Source organism: Aulonocara sp. 'chitande type north' Nkhata Bay, linkage group LG15 (assembly GCF_057382095.1).
Source record: "Aulonocara sp. 'chitande type north' Nkhata Bay isolate Kocher_YH1m ecotype deep benthic linkage group LG15, A_spYH_male_GT1.1, whole genome shotgun sequence".
In the NCBI taxonomy this organism is placed as follows: domain Eukaryota; kingdom Metazoa; phylum Chordata; class Actinopteri; order Cichliformes; family Cichlidae; genus Aulonocara; species Aulonocara sp. 'chitande type north' Nkhata Bay.
This window is the reverse complement of record NC_141358.1, coordinates 34,837,705-34,860,886: the sequence shown is the minus strand read 5'-3', so window position 1 is coordinate 34,860,886 and position 23,182 is coordinate 34,837,705. Positions and strand designations below refer to the sequence as shown.

The 23,182-nt window shown below is 44.7% G+C and overlaps 3 protein-coding genes across 10 annotated transcripts in view; 2 read left to right on the top strand and 1 right to left on the bottom strand.

Moving 5' to 3' along the window:
* Window positions 1–1,572, bottom strand: part of LOC147313501 (protein bicaudal D homolog 1-like) — a 30,670-nt gene extending 29,098 nt beyond the window's left edge. For 2 of the 5 annotated variants that reach the window (XM_086263082.1, XM_086263083.1), the window contains exon 1: window positions 746–1,571. In XM_086263082.1, the coding sequence (XP_086119208.1) occupies window positions 746–979 (234 nt within the window). In that variant the 5' untranslated portion in view covers window positions 980–1,571. Of the gene's footprint in view, window positions 1–745 lie in introns of all 5 variants that reach the window. The other 3 variants (XM_086263088.1, XM_086263084.1, XM_086263085.1) reach the window with 3 other exon arrangements.
* Window positions 865–10,754, top strand: strap (serine/threonine kinase receptor associated protein). 3 transcript variants are annotated; one of them, XM_086263096.1, is made up of 10 exons: window positions 865–1,343; window positions 2,321–2,514; window positions 3,549–3,684; window positions 4,488–4,569; window positions 7,207–7,279; window positions 7,927–8,026; window positions 8,113–8,250; window positions 8,413–8,549; window positions 9,396–9,587; window positions 10,079–10,754. In XM_086263096.1, exons 2-10 carry the CDS (start codon window positions 2,403–2,405, stop codon window positions 10,138–10,140), a joined length of 1,032 nt encoding a protein of 343 aa, XP_086119222.1. In that variant the 5' UTR covers window positions 865–1,343; window positions 2,321–2,402; the 3' UTR covers window positions 10,141–10,754. The 3 variants fall into 3 exon arrangements, with proteins under 3 accessions (XP_086119222.1, XP_086119221.1, XP_086119223.1); XM_086263095.1 differs by lacking the exon at window positions 865–1,343 and adding an exon at window positions 1,994–2,192; XM_086263097.1 differs by lacking the exon at window positions 865–1,343 and having other exon boundaries at window positions 2,023–2,514; window positions 9,438–9,587.
* A 481-nt stretch (window positions 10,755–11,235) lies between these two features.
* Window positions 11,236–21,428, top strand: tmpoa (thymopoietin a). Of its 2 annotated transcripts, XM_086263092.1 has the most exons (6): window positions 11,237–11,729; window positions 15,322–15,439; window positions 15,764–15,889; window positions 17,551–17,678; window positions 20,023–20,123; window positions 20,520–21,428. In XM_086263092.1, the coding sequence occupies exons 1-6, from the start codon at window positions 11,490–11,492 to the stop codon at window positions 20,872–20,874; spliced, it is 1,068 nt and encodes a 355-aa protein (XP_086119218.1). In that variant the 5' UTR covers window positions 11,237–11,489; the 3' UTR covers window positions 20,875–21,428. The 2 variants fall into 2 exon arrangements, with proteins under 2 accessions (XP_086119219.1, XP_086119218.1); XM_086263093.1 differs by lacking the exon at window positions 15,764–15,889 and having other exon boundaries at window positions 11,236–11,729.
* Window positions 21,429–23,182: the final 1,754 nt, after the last annotated feature.

Genomic DNA, 23,182 nt, shown 5'->3' with positions numbered 1-23,182 from the left:
ACTGAATGCGTATGTATGGGATTGAGTAAATGAGACTTGCAGCAGGAAGTCCTGTGAGTGCTCAACAACAGCACCATAAAAGTACCAGCCTATGTAATAATAATGTGTTTTGTTTCCAGCAGCCTGCAATACAAATTCCTAAAGATACAATTTAAACTGGTTCTTTGAAAAGTTGCCTGTTATGTGTAGTCATAGGGTGTCTTTTCATGTTCGAATGATTCATAAGTCAGTGTTAAATGGATTTAAAAACAAAAACCATTCCTCTGAAAATCGTCAGGTACAAGGACTGGAGTGAAGATGAGTGGAAAAAGCTGACATTGTCCAAAAAAGCCCATGAGAAAGCTAAGAACTACTGAAACCAGTTAAAAATGACAAGAAAACCAGACTCCTTGGAAGCATGATATAAAGAAATGGTGGGTGTATGAGGGGAATTTAGTATTTTGCCCAGAAAGTTTGTAGTGTGTGAAATATAATGACTTGATTTAAAAACAGATTAAATAAAGAGCATAAAGCAACTAGCCTGTATTACAGTACTGTCTTTAATCTTTGACAAGCTAAGCCATATTGGCTAAAGAGCTGGCATGTCCAGCAGGTGTGACTACAGGTGAAGTGTGCACAGACAGGCTTTTTAATGAACCACCCTGTGAGCTCATAACATCCTCCAGCGGGTGCAGGTGAGAAGGTGCTGTCAGAAACGCCTCACGCTAATCAGATCAGTGCATGGATTTCGAGTAAGGAGTCATACCCCTGCTGACCCCACCTCCTGCAGCTGCTCCAGCTCCACCCTTAGCGCCTCCTGCTCGGCCTCCAGGTCGGCGTACTGCTGCTTCAGGCTCTGGTTCTCCTCCAGAACCGCCAGTCCGCACTCCGCCGCCCGTATCTTCTCGCGGTTGGCCTCCGCCAGCTCCCGGGTCAGGCGCTCCACCTCGGCCCGATATTCCTCTACCGTATCCCCGCATCCTGCTCCTCCGGCAGCCATCGTTCCTCTGTCCCTCCCTCTGCCCTCTCTTCCCTGCGGCGGACGAACAGAGAGCCCTGCCAGAGGGAGAAAACAAGCCCCACCGCTTCCTCTGGGGGAGTCCCAACGTCCTGCAACTCAAACAGCACCAGCGAGCATCCACGGCTTTCACAGCGCTGCTGCCATCGCAGCGGGAGTATCCTCAGCCGTGCGATGCTCGGAAAGATGCGTCCTCTCTCTCCTCCCTCTGATTGGTTTTTCTGCTTATTCACCGGCAGCAGGACGCCATCTCTGCCTGCAGCCGTGAAGCAAGGCACCTTCCTCTCTCCCTGTCATCCTGCTGCACACTGAGCGTTTACATCCATGCACTCAGCGCCCTCTGGAGGTAAGAGTATAAATACATTCTTTCTGTTTTATGGGGGCGAACGAAACAAAGAGTTTTAATAGTTTCATTCCTGGTGTGAGATCTGCCGGTACCTCAACACTAAAAACTAGAAAGCATTCGCATACAGCTGCACGTCTTTTACAGCCTTAGAGCTTTCACGGGCTCTTGAAGTGCGCTCATCCAAGTAACACTGACACTACGTGCTGTGATAATATTACATACATAAGTAATACAAATAAACAATCAATCTCTGTTTGAAATATTAGTATAAGTCCTGTTTACAAAGTAGCTTTGATGCCTTCCATATCACAACGTTTAACTGTGTCTTTTACACGATGAAAAGTCTGAGTTAAAGTCTGAAAACGAAAACGAGCTGACAGGTAGCTCATGAAGAATAGTGGTGGGTAGATCAACCCAGGTATTGATAATAACGATAGATATTTATAGAACATTTCAACTATAGAAGCGCCATTAAATAATTATACATCTAATAAATAATGACACACTGCTCTCCCCCACATAAGCCTCCTTTATGGGTGAAAGGTATTGGTATGGACATTACTGTCCGTTTTTACTTGATAACAGATCGATATCAACATTTCTCTCAGCACTGCTGAAGAAGCCTTTATTCAATATTTGTTCAATCAAAATTTAAAAAGTATCAATGTCCGTTAGAAGCGATGACACTTTTACTATGAAAGGCATCGGAAGTGTTATCGTCATGATTAGCGGAACTGGCGTAACACACCGGCAACATCGTCGTCTCTATGGTTGTTTGGCCGTGTCGCACGTTGCTAGTTAGTTGCAATGTTGTAGCTATTAGCACGGTAGCCGTTCCTTCGCTGGAAGGTAGAGCTGTACGACAGACCTACAGTTTATTCTTTCTGATTCACAGTGTGAGCAGCAGCTAACTGCTATCCAACGGAACATAACCTACAAAGCTAGCTTGTTATCTTGTTTTCCTTCTACTCCGCTAGTTTTCCTAGCTTGCTAGCTAGCCGCTAGCATCCAACCGTCTCCTCTATCAGTGCAAACCGTCTCCCGGCCGGCCGGAGGACCATGGCGATGAGACAGACTCCCCTCACCTGCTCCGGTCACACCCGGCCTGTGGTGGACCTGGCCTTCAGTGGAATTACTCCTTATGGATACTTCCTCATCAGCGCCTGCAAGGGTGAGAGGTGTTGGCAGGACTATGAACATAAAGTAGCCTGTGAGAATCTGGTGTTACTTCTGGACGTGGTCTGTTGCGGGTTGGGCTTTAAAATGAGCCCTTTATAAAACATGATGTTCTTCCATTGATTGACTTTGTGTCTTTGTATTGTTTTCTGGTGTCATTAAGTGTGTCTGTGTGCGCTCGGGGGCGCATATGTGTGTGAGCCTGAGAGAGAGAGAGGCACATGCGGCTAGCTTAACTACTGATGGTTTACCTTCCTCCTAAAGTTTGATCTCGAATTGTACAACTTTGTTGAAAAAGTATAGAAAAGATTACATCCTGTTTATCATTATCTGATCATGTCCTAAAGTCCATGATCAGATAATGATCGTCTCTGGGCTGTCAGATGGTATTCATGTCACTGAGTTGCTACAGATCTGCAACTAAACAGCCCTGAGAAAGATGGTGTTTGAGAGCAAACAGTGTTCCTATTCCTAGATTTACTAGGTTAAGTTCATTTTTTTCCTTTTCTTTCTTTTAGGAAGAGTCATTTATTAATAGCTTGCATGGAGGATGCTGACTCACCAACTAATCAGTATTGAAGTGAGCAGTAGTGAAGCTGTTACAACTGAAGGCAAACATTTTCTGAACAGTGAAAGTGTGCCTTCAGTGTCAAGGTTGTGCCTAACTGTTCCGGGGTTAAACCAACACATTGCAAAAGATGCAGCTTTTGCTTTTTGTTTGCACTGCACTCTTAACTTTCACTACCACTTAGCAACTAATTGGCAAGTGCTTGCAGACAAGTCTGCATGTTCCATACAAACTGTGACGTGGCAGTCTGCTAGCAAAAAGAGCAACCGCAAGGAGGTTTTCAATGCAGTACCAACTCTTTACAACCAATTTTACCTAGCAACAACCAAATGTCACCCTAGAAGTCAGTGACCCCTGCTTGTCGCACGGTCAGCAGGACCTAGCAGACACCTGTGGATTATCCTTACTGCCCCCTGCCGTTACACTGTGATGCTCACATCCTCTCTGCTTCTCTCCATCAGATGGCAAGCCCATGTTGCGCCAGGGAGACACAGGGGACTGGATAGGAACGTTTCTGGGTCACAAGGGCGCTGTCTGGGGAGCCACTCTAAACACAGACGCCACCAAAGCAGCGACTGCTGCTGCCGACTTCACAGCGTGAGTTCACACACTCAGACTAAACTAGCCTGAAAGAGGCAGTTATCCTCAGTGCTCCTCTCTGTGGATAATCTGTCATGCATCCATTGGCAGTGTTGTATTGTTGTATGTACTCTGAAACCTCAGTTCATGTGTGATCTGGTCTCATTTCATTTCAAGATAACCTTAAACGGCTGTTTTGCTTCATGCTATGGTATTGAAAATCGATCACTTAGATGTGAGTGCTAGTACAAGCTTCAGGGACCTTTCTAGCTTGGCTATAGCAGTGACGTAGCCCACATGCCTTTGTGATAGACATGGTCACCATGGTGACCCTTGCTTTCCCAGCATCCTTCTAAGAAAAAGCTTTACACTGAATAAAGTAAAGCCATTTTTATTAGTGTGATCATGAGCTGAACTCTGTGGACAATAGAATATCTTGCTGCGCCTATTATTTCATTCTTATCTATCCCTTTGTTCCAGCAAAGCAAGGACAATTCAGTGACACAACAGCTAAATCTTTAGTCCCGCTAAATGTTCTTATTTTCCAAGAGTCTGTTATAAGCCAATATATTGATGTACCCGTCATTCTCACTGATTTGTAAGACGAGGCTCTGACTTGTTCTATCACATGTATGTCACAGAGGAAACAGTTTTGCACACTGAGCTTTGAATGAGTTTTCTGCATATATGTGTCTTCTGACTTTGTCTCTTGTATAAAGCAGCCTCTGCATTCACACATATTACACTGAGACACACACACACACACACACACACACCCAGTGTGAGGTCACTGTTAACAGCTCCCTTGTGGACTTTTGCAGAAAGGTGTGGGATGCAGTGAGTGGAGATGAGGTCCTGTCTCTGGCACACAAACACATTGTGAAAACTGTCAGCTTTACTCAGGTCAGTGCACTTCATCATGTGTTTCTGTATGTGTTTCTCTACTTGTGGGTTTAAATTGATGCACACCTTTCACCAAGAACAGAATATAGTTGATAAGGTAACATTTTAGTCCAGTCAGTGCTGTGAAACAAGTTCTTTGTCAATGTTGATCACTAACCAGAAGTTAACAGGCCCTGGCCTGCTCAAGTTCAAATCACCATTTAGTAAAAGATTTAAGATTGCATGCCCGTAGTGATTCTAGGGCCAAAGCTTTAGCAGTGTTCAGCTCCAGTTACAATGTCAGGCACGCGGTGCCTCGTAATAAATATTAGTTAAATATGCTGTTTGCAAAGATTCACCGGATGCATGTTACAGTATTGCCTTCAAAAGCAAACAGATTATCTGGATAACCTATTGTAGTGCGTGAGGTGTTTTCTCACCTATAGTTGGTTTCCTCTGGTCTGAATTGTTTGATGAGTTTGCAAACTTGTAGCTTTTCGAGCCAAAATGCAACACTACAAACCGCGTGAGAATGTTCAGTCTGCTCATTGGCTAGATGTGTCTGGGATGGAAGAAAGTGCTGTGTTGTGTATTATTGGAAAACTTGGAGAATTTACATTCATTTCACAGGTAGCTTCTAGCCCGTACAGACCTTTGCACATCTGTAGTACCTTGTTCCATCCCAGAATACAAAGCATTCTGTTCATCAGTCTGAAAAAACGTTTCTCCCACTGAAAACGTTTGTGGGATTTTCTTACCTGGATGATTGAGCAATCATCAGGAGATGGCTACATAACCTTTTTTTAGCTCAAGCTTGTAATGTAGAGGTTTGGGTAGTTGGTTCTGATCGGGGTTGAATCACGTTGATTTAAATGAACTAAGCGCACAGCTGTGAAAACACCTTAAGAATCACTTAGAAGTTCTCCCACTCCTGGTGAACTCTGGAATAGTGTACTCAGATGGACACATTTGGGGCACCATGAATTTTGAATAAAGCACCACACTTAAAGAACTCAGAGCAAGTGTTTACCCACAAAAACTTCACTTTCAAAGTGAAAAAATAAATATTATACAAATACACACACACACACACACAAACAAGGTAGAGAACCCACAGAAAATGAGAGGGATTCAATGATGACGTTTGGATACTGGTTGACAAAGTGAGAGATATGGAGGGCACATGAAGTGGCAAGCTCCTGTGTCTGAGTCTTGGTGGGATCTCAGCAGTTTCACAATCACAGCAGCAGCTCCAAAGACTGCGAGAGGAGGAGGAGGAGAAAAGTGCCTCTGCAGACCACGCCCTGGCCTTTACAGCCATAACTGCACTATAGCGCTCACAGCTCTGTGGAACAATGAAATGTGTCACTGTCTGTGCTTTTCATGCTTTGTTTTTTGAGCTTGTTTTTTGCGTTTTGCCTCGTCCTCATTGAACTCTGCTATAGCTTCCTGCTCTATTCCGGCTCACTTATCAACCAATCAACATTCGGTAGCATGTCTCACATGGGTGACAAGTAGGGATGGGTACCGGTGTCCGGTGCCATGATGGCACCGGTTCTGACATAAACGGTAGTAACCAGACCGAAAAGCAGCGCACATTTCGGTGCTTTATTTCGGTGCTTTTTTTTTTTCCTGAGCTGTGATACACTTTAGATTCTAGCCAATCATTTTACGTTTCCGAGGATAGTAGGCGGGGCCAGGTACGTACGTACGTTCTGTTAAAGCAGAGCTACAGATTAAAAATGTCCAAGGCGAAGCGGTTAAAAGTCTGGCTGTACTTCATAGCAAAATATGCAAACTCAGCAGCCTGCAACAAGTGCTTTAAGCTGATACTGTGATACTGTCAAAGGAGGTAACACCTCAAATCCGATGAAACACCTGGCGACGCATAGCGTTTTTTTTAAAAGCCCAGAAATGCGCCGTATTTGATAGCTTGCTGCGAGACCTCACACCGAGCACATCTACTGCGGGTGGGTTGCCTGTTATGCAACATCCCCCAAAAACACGAAGAGGAGAGTCCTGGCCCCTAGCCCTGCCAGTGTAGCAGAAATGATGACGGATGATGATGGCAGCAGCAGCCGTTCTTCTCTGCGTGAGTAGGCTAACCACGTTATTACATTAATGCATGTAAGGTGAACTAGCAAACATCATCATAGCTACATGCTGCTGTCTTCTTGTTTGATGGCAGATACTCCCTTCACCCTGGCTAAAAAGGCTAAAATGACCAAAGAAAAAGTGGAAAACAGTTAAACATGAGAGGTTTAGGACAAAGTTTGTGTTTTTTCCATTGTTTAAGCACTGCTTCCAGCCAAGAGTGATACCATATATGCCCCATAGCTGCAGAAAAGGCTAACATTGTTATATTTTTACAAAAAACAGCTGAACATGAGAGGTTTTTGGACCAATTTTGTGTTCTCCATTCTTTAAGCACCGGTTTGAGCACCGGCACCGTTTCAAAAGTACCGATTTGGCACCGGTATCGGATAAAACCTAAACGATACCCATCCCTAGTGACAAGCCCCCACGCCCTCACTCCTCTTACAACTGAAAACTGTTTGCAAAATGACACATGTGCAGGATTATAAATCCAGCTTTACTCTCTGTGCTTGTTGGGTGGGAGTGAAGAGCCTCCCATGAATACGTGCTTCTTTTTGACAGGACAGCAACTGCCTGCTAACTGGAGGTAACGACAAACTGCTGCGTATCTATGACCTGAGCAGCCCTGAAGCAGGTAAGTGGACATGCTCATGCACACACGTGTATGTGTGGACCATATGACCAGTACATGCTCCCACATATCCATATGTACTGTCGCTAGACCATTACTAGCCACTTGCTGCATGTACTGCAGAGCTGTGTGGGTGGTTATACAGCAGCCGGCAGCATTGGTTTGTGCTGGAACACACAGTAAGACTTGGTAAAATCACAAAATGATCTGCATGATCACTCTTTTGAGATGAAGCTGACAAATTCATCAAGTGTAAATAATTATATACAATGTAACAGTTTATTGTGAAAACTTCCACAGCAGCAGGTGTTACTATGGTAACTCATGAAGAAGGTGCCGTCTGTGCTGGTGGAGGAAGTTGCCTTTATCGATCACTTGTTTACAGTGAGCAGATGGTTACTGTCAGCACAGCTTGGAGCAGTTCACAGCTCACTGTAACCTCACAGAAAGATCCTGGACACGTCAAAACCTAGATATGCCCCAAAGAAGAAAATGCAGTTATGAAATTTTATGCCCTGAAGGTCAAAGGTTGAGCTATAGCAGGTGTAGAGGTAGCCTGCAATGTGATGTTTACTGAGGCACTAAACCAGGAGGAAGTGATTCTGGGTGTGGTATAATGTGTCTGGCTGTTGCTTCTGTGTCCCTGTCAGCTCCACAGGAAATTTCGGGCCACACGTCGGCCATAAAAAAGGCTCTATGGTGCAACAACGATCAGCAGATCCTCTCTGCTGCTGACGACAAAACCATCCGGTCAGTGCACTGTGACACACGCCCTCACCCGTCTTACCTCTCACTTCTGACAGTAGACATAGCAACCACTCTGTTCATGTGTGTAGGCTGTGGGACAGGAGCTCCATGGAGGAGGTGAAAACACTGACCTTTGACACGTCCGTGAGCAGCATGGAGTACGTAGCTGATGGACAGATTCTTGTGATCACGTATGGAAAGACCATCGCTTTCTACAACGCTCTGAGGTCAGCCTGCAGCCACACCCGTTCATTGTCAATGAGTGACGTGTATAAAACAGAGGGCATCCACCACCTCTATTAATGCTGATTTATTACTGACTTTGTTATTGATTAAGCATTCATCATTTATAATTTAAATTTGTTTCTATTTTTATTAATATTATCAAGCTTGGAATTGATCAAGACTGTGGAGGCCCCAGCTCCTATCAACTCAGCCTCCTTGCATCCAGAAAAGGACTTCTTTGTTGCCGGTGGTGATGACTTCAAGCTCTACAAGTTTGACTACAGCACTAAGGAAGAGCTGGGTGAGCAGCAGAGTGCTCCATTGTATCATGAAGAGGAGCAGTCTGACTCCTTTAATGAAATTAGAAACAGAACCTGTCAATACAGAATAAATGCAAGTCATAAACTCGTATTTTATTCACAACAGAACCTAGGAAACATATTGAATAATCGCACTGAGCAAACCGTTCATTTTGAATTTGATGGCAGCCACACAACTGTGGAAGAGAGGACAGGGCTGTGTTTCCCCCTGTGCACCATCCTCGCTTCTTTTAACTGCTGAGGGGAGCAGCTGCTGACTTTTCTCACTTTTCCGCTGAGCCCTGAATGTCTCAGCTATCCAATACTTATGTCTGGCCTTGTCCCTTGCACGCAGAGACGTCACCAGATTGTCGTAGTCTGTACACGAGTTTTTACTGAATGTGAACCTCTGGCTCTCTAACAGAAATGATCTTTTCATTCCCACTCGTGTTCCTGACCAGGACATTCCACGAGCTGATTCTTTTTTTTGTTTGTTTTTTTTCTTCCCCCAGTCTTTTGCTGCCAATGTGTTGCTGAGATCAAATTCAAAATGAGCGTAATGAAAAACATGTGTTGCCAGCGTGCTAGAGCAGGAGACTAATTTAAAAACATCTGGGTTCACGAGCTTCTGTTTTCATTTCAGTTTCACATATCCCAACGTTTCTGTTCTGCTGTCACTAGAGAGAGAGGGGGTTGGTTTTTGTTTTTGTTTTTTATTTGGTTTTTTTTAAACTCGCTGTTTGACCAGCTCAGCTCAGTTCATGACAGGATCTACTTACTTATCTGTAAATGTAAAAAAAAGGTTAAACCCTGATTCTTTGGTCAGTTACTCCTTTATGTTTTCATAGACCAATCGGAAACTGATGGTGCTGCTGCTCATGTGTCTGCAGAATCCTACAAGGGGCACTTTGGTCCGGTGCATTGTGTTCGCTTCAGTCCTGACGGGGAGCTGTATGCGAGCGGCTCGGAGGACGGCACTCTCCGACTGTGGCAGACAGCGGTGGGAAAAACCTACGGCCTGTGGAAGTGTGTCCTTCCTGGTAAGTCTGAACTCTGAAGTGATGACACGTGTTCATGCTTTCATCTGGATTCAGTTACACTGTTGCACTGTTACTGTAATGACAGCAATGCTGAACGAATGAATGAAAAAGTTTTTCTAAAGATTAGAGCAATACAAAGCAGTCTTTGGCAACACTGTTTCAGTTGTGTGGTGTTGTGCACTGTATATGCACAAGAGACAAAGGTTGTGAGGCGGTGCTGCTGCTGACCAGTCATCTGTTCTGACCTCAGAGCTCTGTGAACTATCCATATGATGTTATACCACAGCGTAGCACATTTTTCAAACCATGTCATGACCACATGGAAAATACTCGAGTTTAAACTGTGGCAGCATGTAAAATGTTTGTGTATGTGTATATTTACAGAACATAGTATGATTATACATATGTGTGTGTGTGTGTGTGTGTGTGTACACACACATACGATGATATTACACTGTCATGTATCACATTGTTCTTCACTTCCTTCTCAGAGGACCTGGGGAGTGAGAACCCTGAGCAGCTGTACACCTCCACCCCTGAGATCAAAGCCTGAGGAGAGGGCGTCGCCTTCTGGAGCCTCAACGAGATCCACGAAAGGAGCCAAGTCCAGAGCATTTTCATCCATCAGAACTGATGTGGACACTAAGACTGGCCTGTCTGTCACAGCATCAGTCCACTCACCTGCACACCGACAGTCCATGGACAGCATGGGCTGCAGAGTGAAGCAGTAGAGCTGTGAGTGTGAGCTCGTTGCTGCCTGCTTTCTCTCTGATCAGCCCACTTCTGTCTGTCCTCTAACTTCTATTAATGTAGAGCCGCCAACCCCAAACTGCACGACGTCGTCATCATCATCATCGGTTTTGGTTTCAGTGTTGAGGTGTTTGATGAGCTGGACCAAGGCTTGTTTTCTGTTCATGGTTACAGGAATAAATGAGTTAGTGCTCAAGTTCTGAGGCTTTCATTTCTTAAAGAAGCATTGCTTTGAGTATTTTACAGTGTTCTGCTTGAGTATCTAAAGTTGTTCTAAAGTGTCCAAATCAAAGCTAATATTGTTTTGTGACAAAGGAGAGGAGATTATTTCTTGTTTGGTTTCTGTCTTCATTTGTGCACAGTGATGAAATAAACTGAGCATTACACTTTTATTTGAAAGTAATGCACAAAGAAAAAGGGACTTTGAGCTTTTATTTCTTGACCGTCGCGCCTGCCAAATGTGCAGGCTTACTGTAAATACACACTCCAGATGCTGAAAAGAACATAACCATAACGTTTGCTGGTGAGGAAGGTCTGGGAGTTTCTCTGCTAACTACACTTTTTGTATTGAGTAAACAATAGTTCATCAGTTTCAGAGAATTAAATCTATAAAATAATGTAGCACTGGCTGACTTCTGCAACAGAGCTGATCATCAGGTGTGAACTAGAAAGCACAAATATCCATAACTGTGACATCTGAGCAAATTTTCAGTGACAGAACCCAAAAGGATCTTCGTGTCTAACATGATCACATTACATCTAATGGTGTTCCTGTATCCAGTTCCTCAGTGAGCAGTCTGTGAATGAAGAGCTGGATTTCACTGGGCATGAGTTCTGCGCAGTGACTGAGCCTCTGGCTCTGATCAGTCCCAGCTTGTAGCGGAAGGAGGTGGGCTTTACCAACTGCCACTTCCGGTCAGGACCGTGCAGCATTCCTCATTTCTTCCCACTTTAATTCCTTCCTTCTCCCGAGAGGAGGAGGGAGCGAGAGGATAGACAGCAGCTCATATCCACGTGCTTCTTTGAAGCACACACTACTCTGCCAGTTCGGTCCAGTGGGCGGCGCTGGTTGCCCGATCCGCCATCAGCAGCTCCGCTGTTTTCTGCTAGCTGCTACTTGCTGACCCGTTGCCCGGTCGTCTTCTCGCCGACATGCCGGAGTACCTGGGCGACCCCTCTGTGCTCACCAAGGAGAAGCTAAAGAGCGAGCTGCTGGCCAACAACGTGGAGCTCCCGAGCGGCAACCCCACGAAGGACGTGTACGTGCAGCTGTATCTTACGAAGCTGGCCGGCCAAAGCACACGCCCCGCGGCTGCAGCTGCGGACTCGTTCTCCAGCGACGAGGAGCTGCCTCCGCCCGCGCTGCCTGACACCAGCCGCTCCTCCGGTAGAGTAAGTGCTCTCCCACTCCCGTCTCCTTTGCACACTTCCACACCCACCAGGATTACTCAGCCACCAAAATCCACGTTCTGAACTCGTCGTCTGTTAACTACTGTAAATGTTCGCAGCATAGTTTCGGATGTTCAGAACACATCCATCGGACACGGCTCACATTGAAACGTGCGCTCTCTCCTCACAGACATAACTGGAAACGTCATTCCGATTGAAAGTATAAGGCAGTCTCGTGAATGAATCGCAGAGCAAATCCAGATCACTTCCCACAAACCAGTCTCACAGGTCTCACCTCCCCACAGAGTTTCCTTCTTTGCTTCAGTTCCAGCCCCATCCTTACTAATCCCGCAGCAGCTGGGGACTCTCCATCGTGACGCAGAAGAAAGTTTTAGCGCACATACAGAAAAGATGTAGACAGAGACACAGACACAGATCTGTGAATGAAGGTTTCTGCCGACTACATTGAACTGGAACGAGAGCCTTTTGATAGTTTTCAGCTCTGCATCAGCGCGCTCATGTGCACAGCGGTTACTCGTTTTTGTAGGTGGGATAAAGAGTTTGAGGTTAGAGGAGCTGGCAGACATGCACTCAGTCAGGAAGAGATTTGTTCTGATGCTGAGGAGGAAATGGGACAAACTGGCAGGTGTTCGAACTGATGTCTGTTCAGGTCTGACAGAGCAAAGTGTCTGAAAACAGGAGTGACACTACTATTTTGCATTTTTTTATAGACCAGGAGGCGGTGTTGAAGTCTGCAGGGTATCCTTCCTGAAGCAGCCCTCCCGCTTTGTCCCTTGGGGAGGCTGGCACTCCAGCCTGTTTTTTAGCGGGTTTCTCATGAAATAGCTGAATTTGGCTGTGACGCAGATTGATGATCAGTTCAGGTTGTAACAGAAACAGTGCATCTTACACGTTTCCACTTTTAAAGTGAGTGGGATGTGTGCCCACTTTAAAACTACAGGCAGTACTAGATGATACTAGTATGTAGTTTTTATAAAAAGTACACATTTCCATGTTGTCCAAAGGCCTGATGTTTCAATAAGAGTATAATGATTGCAGAGGTGATGTGTGAGAGTGAATGAATAGTGGCATTGTAAAGCGCTTTGGGTGCCTTGAAAAGCGCTATATAAATCCAATCCATTATTATAACTGAGCCACCATGTGCTGTGGCTCTTGCAGTGAGTGTTTAGTGCGGTTTCATGGTTTAGGTGGTGGAGCAGACAGATGTTTTCCTGCAGCTGCTTACATTATCATTGTGAACATTGAGGAAATGCTTTTGCTAGGAAGAACTCCGACTCAGCATAGTTGGTGTCTTGGCACTAGAGTGTTGATGCCGTTTATCTTGTGAAAGCTGCTGCTCACATACCTGAGGGATTACAGGCTGCAAAGGGAGGTGCCCAAAAATGAATTCCTGACATTTTTCAGTGACTGACATGAAAGAGGATACTCGCTGTGACTCTTCGAGTCTGCAAAGCTTCATGTTTTCAGATTAGATGTTGGTCTGAATGAGATTTGGATGGATTGTTGTAAAGTGTGAGGAATGTGTGAGCGTCTGTCCAGGACTCTATGAAGAGTCTGAGAGTCCACAGTGAGTTTGTTCCACAGAGCTGTGAGCTCTTTAGTTCAGTTATGGCTGTAAAGGCCAGGGTGTGGTCTGCAGAGGCACTTCTCCTCCTCCTCCTCCTCCTCCTTCCACTCTTGCAGTCTTTGGAGCTGCTGCTGTGATTGTGAAACAGCTGGGTTCACATCCAGCTGTTTCACAATTGTCATTGTTTCTAATACAGAGTTTCACTTCAGCTCTTTGTATGTTAGAGCTTTGCTCTCCCTCTGCAGACAGACGGCAGTTCGTGGAGTACAGTGGACAGCGAATGTGGTCGCTCTGCTTGACCGTAAATTCTACTTCAATAACCAGGAGTCACATTTTTATAGCTGTGCATTCAACACACACATGTACGCTCCTTTGGAGCCATGTAGCGCCTAGCTAAGAAGAAAGCTGAGGGTTCCTGTCCACCAACAAGCTATCGACAGCTGTCCTGTTGAGTCTTCAGAAGTATGATGTCGCTGCTGCATTCAGCAACATATTTACTGTACGTTTATTTGATTTGCTCCAAGGCAGAGCTGCCTTTAGTTTTGTTAATTAGGAGACACAGCATCATGCCACTATGCTGGCCTCACAAGTAATTTCCTGTCAGCCGCTAAGTAAAACTTCAGACTATGATGAAGCGCCTCCAGCATCTTCAGACGGTCCCATTCTCCTCCCTAAATATTTCCCCTGGCAGCTTCCTTTCAGGAAATTAAAGAACGTGTTTGTGTACATGAGTAAGTTTTCACATCTGCTCAACGGTGGTTTAGGAATGAAGTATTCATAAAATAACGAATCTTCCTGCATACTACTCCTGGATTTTTGAAAAAGGCTTTGCTTATGTGCAGTGACAGCAGTGTTATCCAGAACGTTACAGGTGGTAACCACCTTTCTGCTCTGGAAAATTTCTGCAGTTTGACTTCTGTCGTTCACATGAGTTCCCATGTTATGAGCAGAGTCCTTCTGCTACACTATTCTGGGTGACAGAGGGGGGGAGAGGGCTTTTCACCCATCTGAGACGCACTCCTGTGCACTCTTCCAAGATCCTGACTACACATCACCTGAACCAGATGACATAATTGTCTCAAAATGTTGGGCCAGAATAGAGAAGGAGCGATAGTGGGGTTCAGCACGAGGGAGAGAACTGCAAAAAAAAGAAAGAAATCCAGCACTAAAAGCACAGGCAGTGACTGCAGCGATATGTTTCCTTGTTTCTAACACAGAGTTTCACTTCAGCACTGTCAGGTTTAGAACTTCACTTACCAACAACACAAGCAGAGTGGCCCACAGACTGTACACTGCCTCCATCTGACCACAGAGCTGTCTGCAGGCAGAGAGGAGGTGCTACCTTTGACCATAAAATCAGCTTCGGGGAGAGAAAGAAGCATATATAACAATAGATGTACAAAGATATTTTAAGTGACCAACAACAGATTGGTTGGATTAGGGATCATGTTGGTACAGTAACACAGAGTCATAAAGGTACCTACAAAACGGGTAACTTCTTTATTGTATGTATAACCCCTTTGTAAATCCTGTTCACTGAAGTCTGTTAACCAATACGAATACATAAAAACACATGGAAACATCGGAATTGTCAATGGTTAGTGTTAATGTTTATGGTAACAATTTAATATTTGAGTGTTGTTGAATCAGCAGCTTTACTGACCTCTGACAGTCCTAAAGTTTAACATGATGCACGCTAACTACTCCAGCTGTAGGTGTGTGTGTCTGTGTGAGGCTGGCACTGCAACTGAGTATATAATTCAGTATTCATTTTTTATGTTGCTTAACGTCTAAGTATTTTTTAATTTATTTTTTTTTAAATTTATTTTTGATGGCTTGGTGAACTTAGCAGTGTGTGTGCTGGTTCTTTGAAAATGAAACTGTGTTAGGTGACTCTTGTCAGTCATTACTTTGTGATTATTTGCCTTCAGGCTAAAAAAAATCTATCGCTGGCTCCGTTCTGGCTCTGATCATTTGTTTTGTGTGCTGCCCTGCTGTTTTCCACAGAAAGCCACCAGGAAAACAGACAAGGTTCGACCGACTGAGCTTGATGTGACTGCGCTGAGTGACAAGAGCCTGAGGGATGAACTGCTCGAGCGTGGACTAGACGTGGGGCCAATTGTGGGTGAGTGTAATCCTGCTCACCATTGCAGACACCGTAGTGGGCACAGAGACTGCACTCACTGCGCATTTGTAAAATGACAGATGCAGACAGTCCCAGGGGAAAATTGGTTGCAAAGAGGGTGTTGCACCAAAAACGTTGTTGCTTTGGTCGTCAGCAAGGTTGCTGAGATTGCTTATAGTTTGCTTGACTGTCTGCAAACAGCATTTATTCTATGAGCTGTAGTGAAACTTGAAAAAATTAGGAAGGGGACAGATACTTCTCCCATTACTGGATTAACCAGGTTGGTTTCACTGCTACAACATCACCCTTGTCTTGTCCTCCCAGCCTCCACCCGGAAGCTGTATGAGAAGAAGCTACAAAAGTTGCTGGATGAAGGGCCTCCACAGCCTCCGCCACCACAGCTGATGCTCGTAGGCTCAGAGTCTGACCTCTACAGTGACAGGGAGGACGGTAGGAAGGACCCACGGTGCAGCTCATTCAGCGCTGCTGCACTTTAATGAGTGCTTGGATTTGAAATGTTCCCTCATCACCTATATGAGAAATGTGATATCGTGTGTTGATGAAGGGGATGTTGTGTGTAGAACAGATGTCAAACGTATGTCCTGATACAGTTGTATCCGGCCTGCAAGATAATTTCATATGTCATTTATTGATGGCCTGTTAGTACGTGGGGGCTGAATCTTCAGCCCTACTGAAAAATCATGGAGGCAGAGGTGGGGGCTTTATTTTGAGGGGCACAATCATATCACAATCAAATACAGACTGGGATCGTACCATTACGTGAAAGGAGGAGGGGGGCAGACGTTCCAAGACAGCAGGTGCAATTTAGTTTTATTTATATAGCACCAAATCACAACAACAGTTACCTCAAGGGGGCTTTATGTTGTGTAACACATGATCTGCTGAGGCATGTATTCAGACATCTTTCTGTAGCATGGGGTCAGTGCAGCTCCAGCTCCTGACCTTTGTCTGCCACTATCTTGGAGGTTTTGAGGAAAAGGTTGCAGTGCTGGAGGTCCATCATTTCTCCTTTAAGACGGTCCTCCATCACATCAACCAGAGCCAGCTCATCACACGGGAGAAAATTCACTACTGTATTTCTACATATCCACATAGCCATATTAAAGGAGCTCCAAATTGCCTGCAAATTCCAGACTCTGGAGCTTCCCAAGACTCCAAAGATAAAGAAAAAAATTTGTTGTCAATTTGTTAATTCAATTCAGTTTTATTTCAGTTTTAACCACAACAACAGTTACCTCAAGGCTGCAGCATTGCAAGGTAAAGAGCCTTCAGTAATACAGAGAAAATGAGAGCAATCATATGACCCACTGTGAGCAAGCGCTTTGGCGAGAATGAAAAGGCCACACCGCCTTTTAACAGGAAGAACTCTCCAGCAGAACCAGGCTCAGCGAGGAGCAGCAATCTTCTGCGTCCAGTTGGGGTTAGGGGAGGAAGACAGGACAAAGAGACGCTGTATAAGAGAGCCAGAGGTTAATAACTAATGATTCATCGCAGAAAGGTGTATGAACACATAATGAAAAATGGGACTGAAGAAGAAACACTCAGTGCATCATGGGAATCCCCCAGCAGCCTAGACCTAGGGTCACCTGATCCAGCTCTATGTGATTTATAGCATATAGTTACTACCTGAACTATATGCCCTAACAATGGGCGCAGAGCCATTGCAGGGGGGAGGGGGTAAAGAATTCTTGGACACTGCTAGCATAATGGACATGTTTTTGACAATGTAACAAAATCTAACCAGTTAATGTAAAAAACAGTTAACCTGGAACGCCAGGGCTGAGCGCTCGGTACACTCTGTCAGCTGTTAGCAGAGCTAGCGACATCTCTACCACCAGTTCAAAGCAATCAGATTATCTAGGATTGACCTGTCTTGTTAACCCCGCCCCCTGACTTTGATGGGTGAGGCTGACCAATAAAATTAATTCATGAACACAGCAGCAGGGTCAGGAGTGCCAAAATGAATTAAAGAGATGCATCATTAAATAATGAATTAAATGTGTCAATAATTAATAAAAATTGGAAATGAATGAATAAATAAGGTATTAAATGTTTTAAATAGTGTTTTGTGTGACTGTCCGTTTTGCCAGAGGTGATTGCAGCTGGTGGTCCAGAGCCTGTGGAGGAACCAGAACCAGCTCCTGTGGTTGAGAGAACAGTGAGGAGCAGAGAGAAGACGGTCATGTCCACTCGCAGCCACAGCAGCCAGCACGCTGCGGTAAGACGAGTGTTCACCGCACTTACAGAGAACAGACCTGTCACTCTTTCCGCTCAATGTCCGTCACTGGCAGCAGAACAAAGGGATGTCTGGTGCTCTGTGTCAGTGCCCGGCTGCTGTGTTAGTAGAGCTGCGTGTCGCTTACTCACCGGGACCCCCTGTGATGGCTTCCACTCATCTGTGACGGCAGCAGCTTGACACGGACCGTTCATAATTCCACTGCTGGTCACTCTTTAAAGCTGCAACTCTGTTTGTGTCACACCTAGAAACGGGCTAAGCGGTGAGGGGAGTCCCAAAGAGGCTCTTAGGTGTCCGTTACTTGATAGCATCCAACGGTAATCTGCTCTTACCCATGTTTACTTTGTATGCCATCAATGCACTGTAGCGGAAAGTGCGTTCAGAGAGGTTCTCATGTTTTTAATGGTTCTGTTCTTCTTGACTATTAGGCTTCTAGCCGAGAGCAAGGCCACGGGTATTGTGTGTGGAGTTCGGAGGGACCACATCATGCGTCCTTTAAAAGGCCTGTAATGAACCAGGCTCTGTATCTCTTGCTCTGTGCTACATATGAGAAACTGCTGAAAATTTACCTGCTAAATTCTCATAGAGCTCTTATTCATGTATGAAAAGACGTACGTGAATATGAAATGAAATTTATACTGCACCAGAAAAACTAAAGTACAAGTGTGGAAGTGACCCACAAGTCTTTGCTTCAGGAACAGGACTCCCTGCTCCTCTATCAGTGAAAGTGGAATGGTTCCAATGACCGGACTTTTTGGATTTTGGCGATCAAAGCTGTATGTGGCAGCAAGAAGCAGATCATTGTGACGTATCATGCAGATGTAGTAAGTGTAATATAGTGGGACCCCTGCAGCTGCCTTTAATCACAGTTTCCTCTGACACGGCATGGTATCTTCTTCATCCTCGAAGCTCAAGTGCACTCACTCAAGCTCAGTGTGAGACTGCTTCAGTGGATCAGCTTGCTTCTAGTCACACTCAAACCACATGATGTGGATTAATTTCTCCACAGTGCCTGTGATATCTGTCTGTTTGTGTCCTTGTTTACTGGAGCCACCTGAAGCAGTCCACTTTTAGCCCTCTCCCCACTCTGTCTGTACAGTCAAAGCTGCTTAAAGAGCAACATGGCCAGACTCATTTGAAGAAATAACAGCAGTGTGAAGTTATGTAATGTGAGTGCTGTGATCTGATACTGTGCTGCTGGTTGTAGCAACAGAACCCCCTGCTGCTCAGGCACTGCACATGCACCTGCTGAGGTGTTTTTCCATTTCATTTCTACCAGTGTTGCCATGATTTCAGTAAGTACAGTTGTGAATATTGTGGAGGTTCTCTCATTGCTCTGTAATCAGATTAAGGGAAGTTAATGAATATAGCGTGGTCTTCAATATGCAGTTCACTTAATTTACTTCCTCCTGCTGAAGTAATAAAACCACCATCTCCTTTTCTTAATTTAAAAAATTCAAGACAAACTTCAAGTCAATCTGGTTTATGCTGCTACCAGATAATCTGAATTTCAAAGGGTTCCACTGACAAATTAACGGGACTTCATTAAGAACACAGAACCCTTTACGAGAAAGACTGAGGTCCTTTACTTTCTGTCAGATGAAGGCCAGCAGCAGGCTGAGGGTGGCAGATGTTGTGAAAAATCATTTGAATATCTAAACCAAACTGACTTTCTGAGATTTATTTAAAAGAAAGTTAAAACCTTTGCAAAGGCATGAACGGGGTTTATAAAGGTCAATTAATAACAGCTCCTTTATACCCATCGTGTGGATACAATGTTGTCTGTTCAGCTGTAGGCCTGGGACTCTCCAGCAGCCTCTTTGATGAGAACTTAAACTTCTTCACAGACCTAAAGAGGTGACGTTGTCTTCTTTCTCAAGCCCTCTGAAATGAACCGGCTTGAAGTGGGAGACACGGAAAGTGTTGTGGATCGTCACATTTCTGGATAACTCAAGACAGTTGAGAGATTAAGAATTGATTTAACCACAAAAGGACGAATAAAGCAAAGCTCAGTTTATCTGGGAAGACGAGCACACTCGCTGGCCTGTTTTGGACTTGGGACCAGAGTCCCGTGGTACTCAGCCAGATGTTTGTTTTACTGAAAGGTCCCGGGTAAGGCAATGCGGGTGGTGCTCCGTATGCGACAGCAGCATCAGATAGGGTGTTGCTTTTTCCTTCGTTGGCACAAAATGAGGCGATCGATGTCCAAGGGAGGCATCGAGGGGGAGAAGTGAGTGGCAGAGGAGGACACGATGGGCTGTGCATCTACACTGTCCAACAGTGTGTTCATTTCCCAGCTTAACCTTGATTTCTCTTGTCTGTGTAGGTGGAGAAAATCGCAGCCAGTGATCAAACCCTAAAAGTAGACGAGAAAGACGTTCTGAAGGAGCTCTTTCTTAATGACCGGAGCGGTCCAGCGGGAATCACGTAAGTGCAGTCGGCTGTTCTTTTCTTACCGGAAATGAAGTTTGATGTTTTTAGTCAGCAGTAAAATAAATATTCAGAGATCTTCTAAAGTTGGCACCACAGAAAGCAGGACATGAACCCCAGAGCGAAAGTAAAAGATATTAAAATTACTACTTTAACAAGTGTGAAGGGGCCAAATACTAGTCCATGGCATTGTAAGTGGAGCAGAAGTCTCTACAGTGTCTTTTAACTTGGCATGGCCAGGGTCAGTAAGTGCTGTCATAACAAGGATTTTTTTTTGACAGCAGTTACTGGATTGACCGAGACTCAGAACAGTGGAAAGTCCAGTACATTATCTGCTCTACATGACGAGCTGAGGTCTCTGTGAATATTAAATCTTAAATGTTTCTCTTGTAGTGCCACCTGTCGCCGGCCCATCCGAGGAGCAGCAGGGCGCCCTGTGACATCCAGTGACCTGTGGAGTGATGACAGCCTGTTCTCTCCAAAAGCCACCAAGACCAGCATCTCCTCCTACACTCAGAGCTACTCAGTAAACAGAGTATCCAGCCTGCCACCCAAAACCACCTCCTCCAGCCTCCCGCCTGCAGGGCAGACCCAAGCAGCACAGCGCAGCATGTCTCTGTGGATAAAGCTCTTCCTGTTGGCCATCGTGGCCACTTTCCTCTTCCTTGTTTACCAGGCCATGGAGACCACCTCCATAAACCCATTTCAGACCTCAGACATGGAGGTGGCTGCTGGTAGCACAGCATAGAGAGCACAGCTGGAGACTGAGAGGTGAAGAAGACTTAGTCTGCTTTAACTCGTTCATGTTTCATTAATGTTTAAGTGTGTTAAGTGTTCTTTACATTTTGCTGCGATCACAGATTTTGTACTATTCTACTTTTTTGCCCTCATTTCTGAATAAGCTTTTATAGAGAAGAGAAATACATTTCAATGACTCTCATTGTGAAAGCACCCAGCAGCCCTGTCTGCGGTTCATCCTTAAGCTAGGACCTCAGGTGATGACGAAGCCAGTCACTAATCAACACACACAGGAGCTTTCAAAGACACAGGAGCCTCGTCGTTTTGTTTTTAGTCGTACTTGCATGGTGTGAATGTGTGTGTGATTGTAACTTTTCAAAATATGCCTTAGTATCTCTGTTCTTAACAGTCTTTAAGAGTCTGAAGCTGCTATTCTGGTTTGTACCTTGGACCATCTTTGTTATTGAGACACGGAGGCTTCTTGTTATAGTTCAAATGCTTTTTAAAGCCTGCCCCACTATTTTCCTAATCTTCTCTTGTAATAAAATTTTATACCCAAATACATTTTCTCAAACAATGTATTACATTTTCTCTTAAGTTTAATGAAATTCTGATCAATACTGCAGAACAGGGGTGTCGAACTCGCGGCCCGGGGGGCCACTTGCGGCCCACGCCACTCCTACTTCTGGCCCGTATACTCACATGAAGAACTAGAATGCTAATGAAGTGACTTTTTTTGTTAGGCAGGATTTGTGTGCAATGTTACAATGATTTAATATGAAGGCAATATGAGCAGAGAGTACAGACATGCTGAGGCTGTGTAGTTCAGTGAGAGAGTCAAAAACTAATGTGTACACTTATGTCTGCACTTTTTATTTTGTTAAATACAAACAAATGATAGCAGAAGTGCTGCCACGTGTCCGGCCAGAAAGAGAGGACCAATGTGTTTATTTGGCAGTTCAATGAAAGGCTTCAGTTATTCAGTAACTACTGACAATTATTGCACTGTCAGCAGTTACTGGAAGGTCAGGAGAAAACCAGTCTTACTCCTTAACACTTACAGTGCCTTCCACTATAACTATGCAGTCTAATGGCTGAATTATGCTTCAGTGGGAAATCTATAGTGTACCTAACATACATAACTGGAAACTCTTTTTAACCGCTGTAATGTTAAGAGCCGTTTCTGGTCATGACAGACTGTCTAATAACCCTGGCCTTGGTATCTGTTGTGCTGGTCACACAGTGGATATTTTCAGGAATTTGAACCAGAGATGACGATAACTGAACAGAGAATGGGGAAATGAATACAGACTGAATTTAAACCAGGGAGAGAACTCAAAGTTGCATAACTAAACTAACCGTCAAAATAAAGCAGGACTGAAAGAAGGACCAGGAAAAAGCTCACACCCAGAAAAGGGTGTAGAGCCTGCTTCAGGTCAGTGATGAGTTACTACCCCAGGTGGAGGAGTTCAAAGATCTATGGGTCTTGTTTGTGATTGAGTGAAGAGTGAAACGGGAGATCGACAAACTGATCATTGTAGCATCCTCCAGAGCAGGGGTCTGGAAGTCCAGTCCTTGAGGGCCGGTGTCCTGAAACTTTTCCATGTGTCCCTGTTGCAACACACCTGAATAAAATGAGTAGGTCGTACCAGGAGGAGGCTCAGTGGCACACCCAGGACATGCTGGAGATAACTCTCGGCTGGCTTGGAAAAGACTCGGTGCCCCCCAGAAATATAAACTGCCCTGAGGCAATTGGTGTTGTGAAATGCGTGAGTGATCCTGGCCGTGCAGTCATTACTATTTAGGTTGGCGTAACCTCTCTGGAGCATGTAGATTAATGTATCATCCACTTCCAGATTTGGTTGATCTGGGAACTGCCCAGGTGAGCCAGGGCCAGTCTTTCCGTGACCCATGTGGACATGGGCTGTGAATGAAGAAACTGTTCAGCTCATTTCCTATCTCCGGGCTGCCCACCGGTTGTCACTTTAAACCCAGTGATTTTCTTCATTCCACTCCACACATCCCCTGTGGTGTTCTGCTGAAGCTTGAACTCCAGCTTCCTCCTGAAGGACTTCTTGTATTTTTCTGAGCTCTTAGGCTTTGCTGGACTCTCCTCGGAGAATAAACAAATCGTTTCTCTCTCTCTCTCTCTCTCTCTCTCTCTCTCTCTCTCTCTCTCTCTCTCTCTCTCTCTCTCTCTCTCTATATATATATATATATATATATATATATATATATATACACACATATATCTATATATATATATATATATATATATATATATATAGATATATATATATATATACACACATATATCT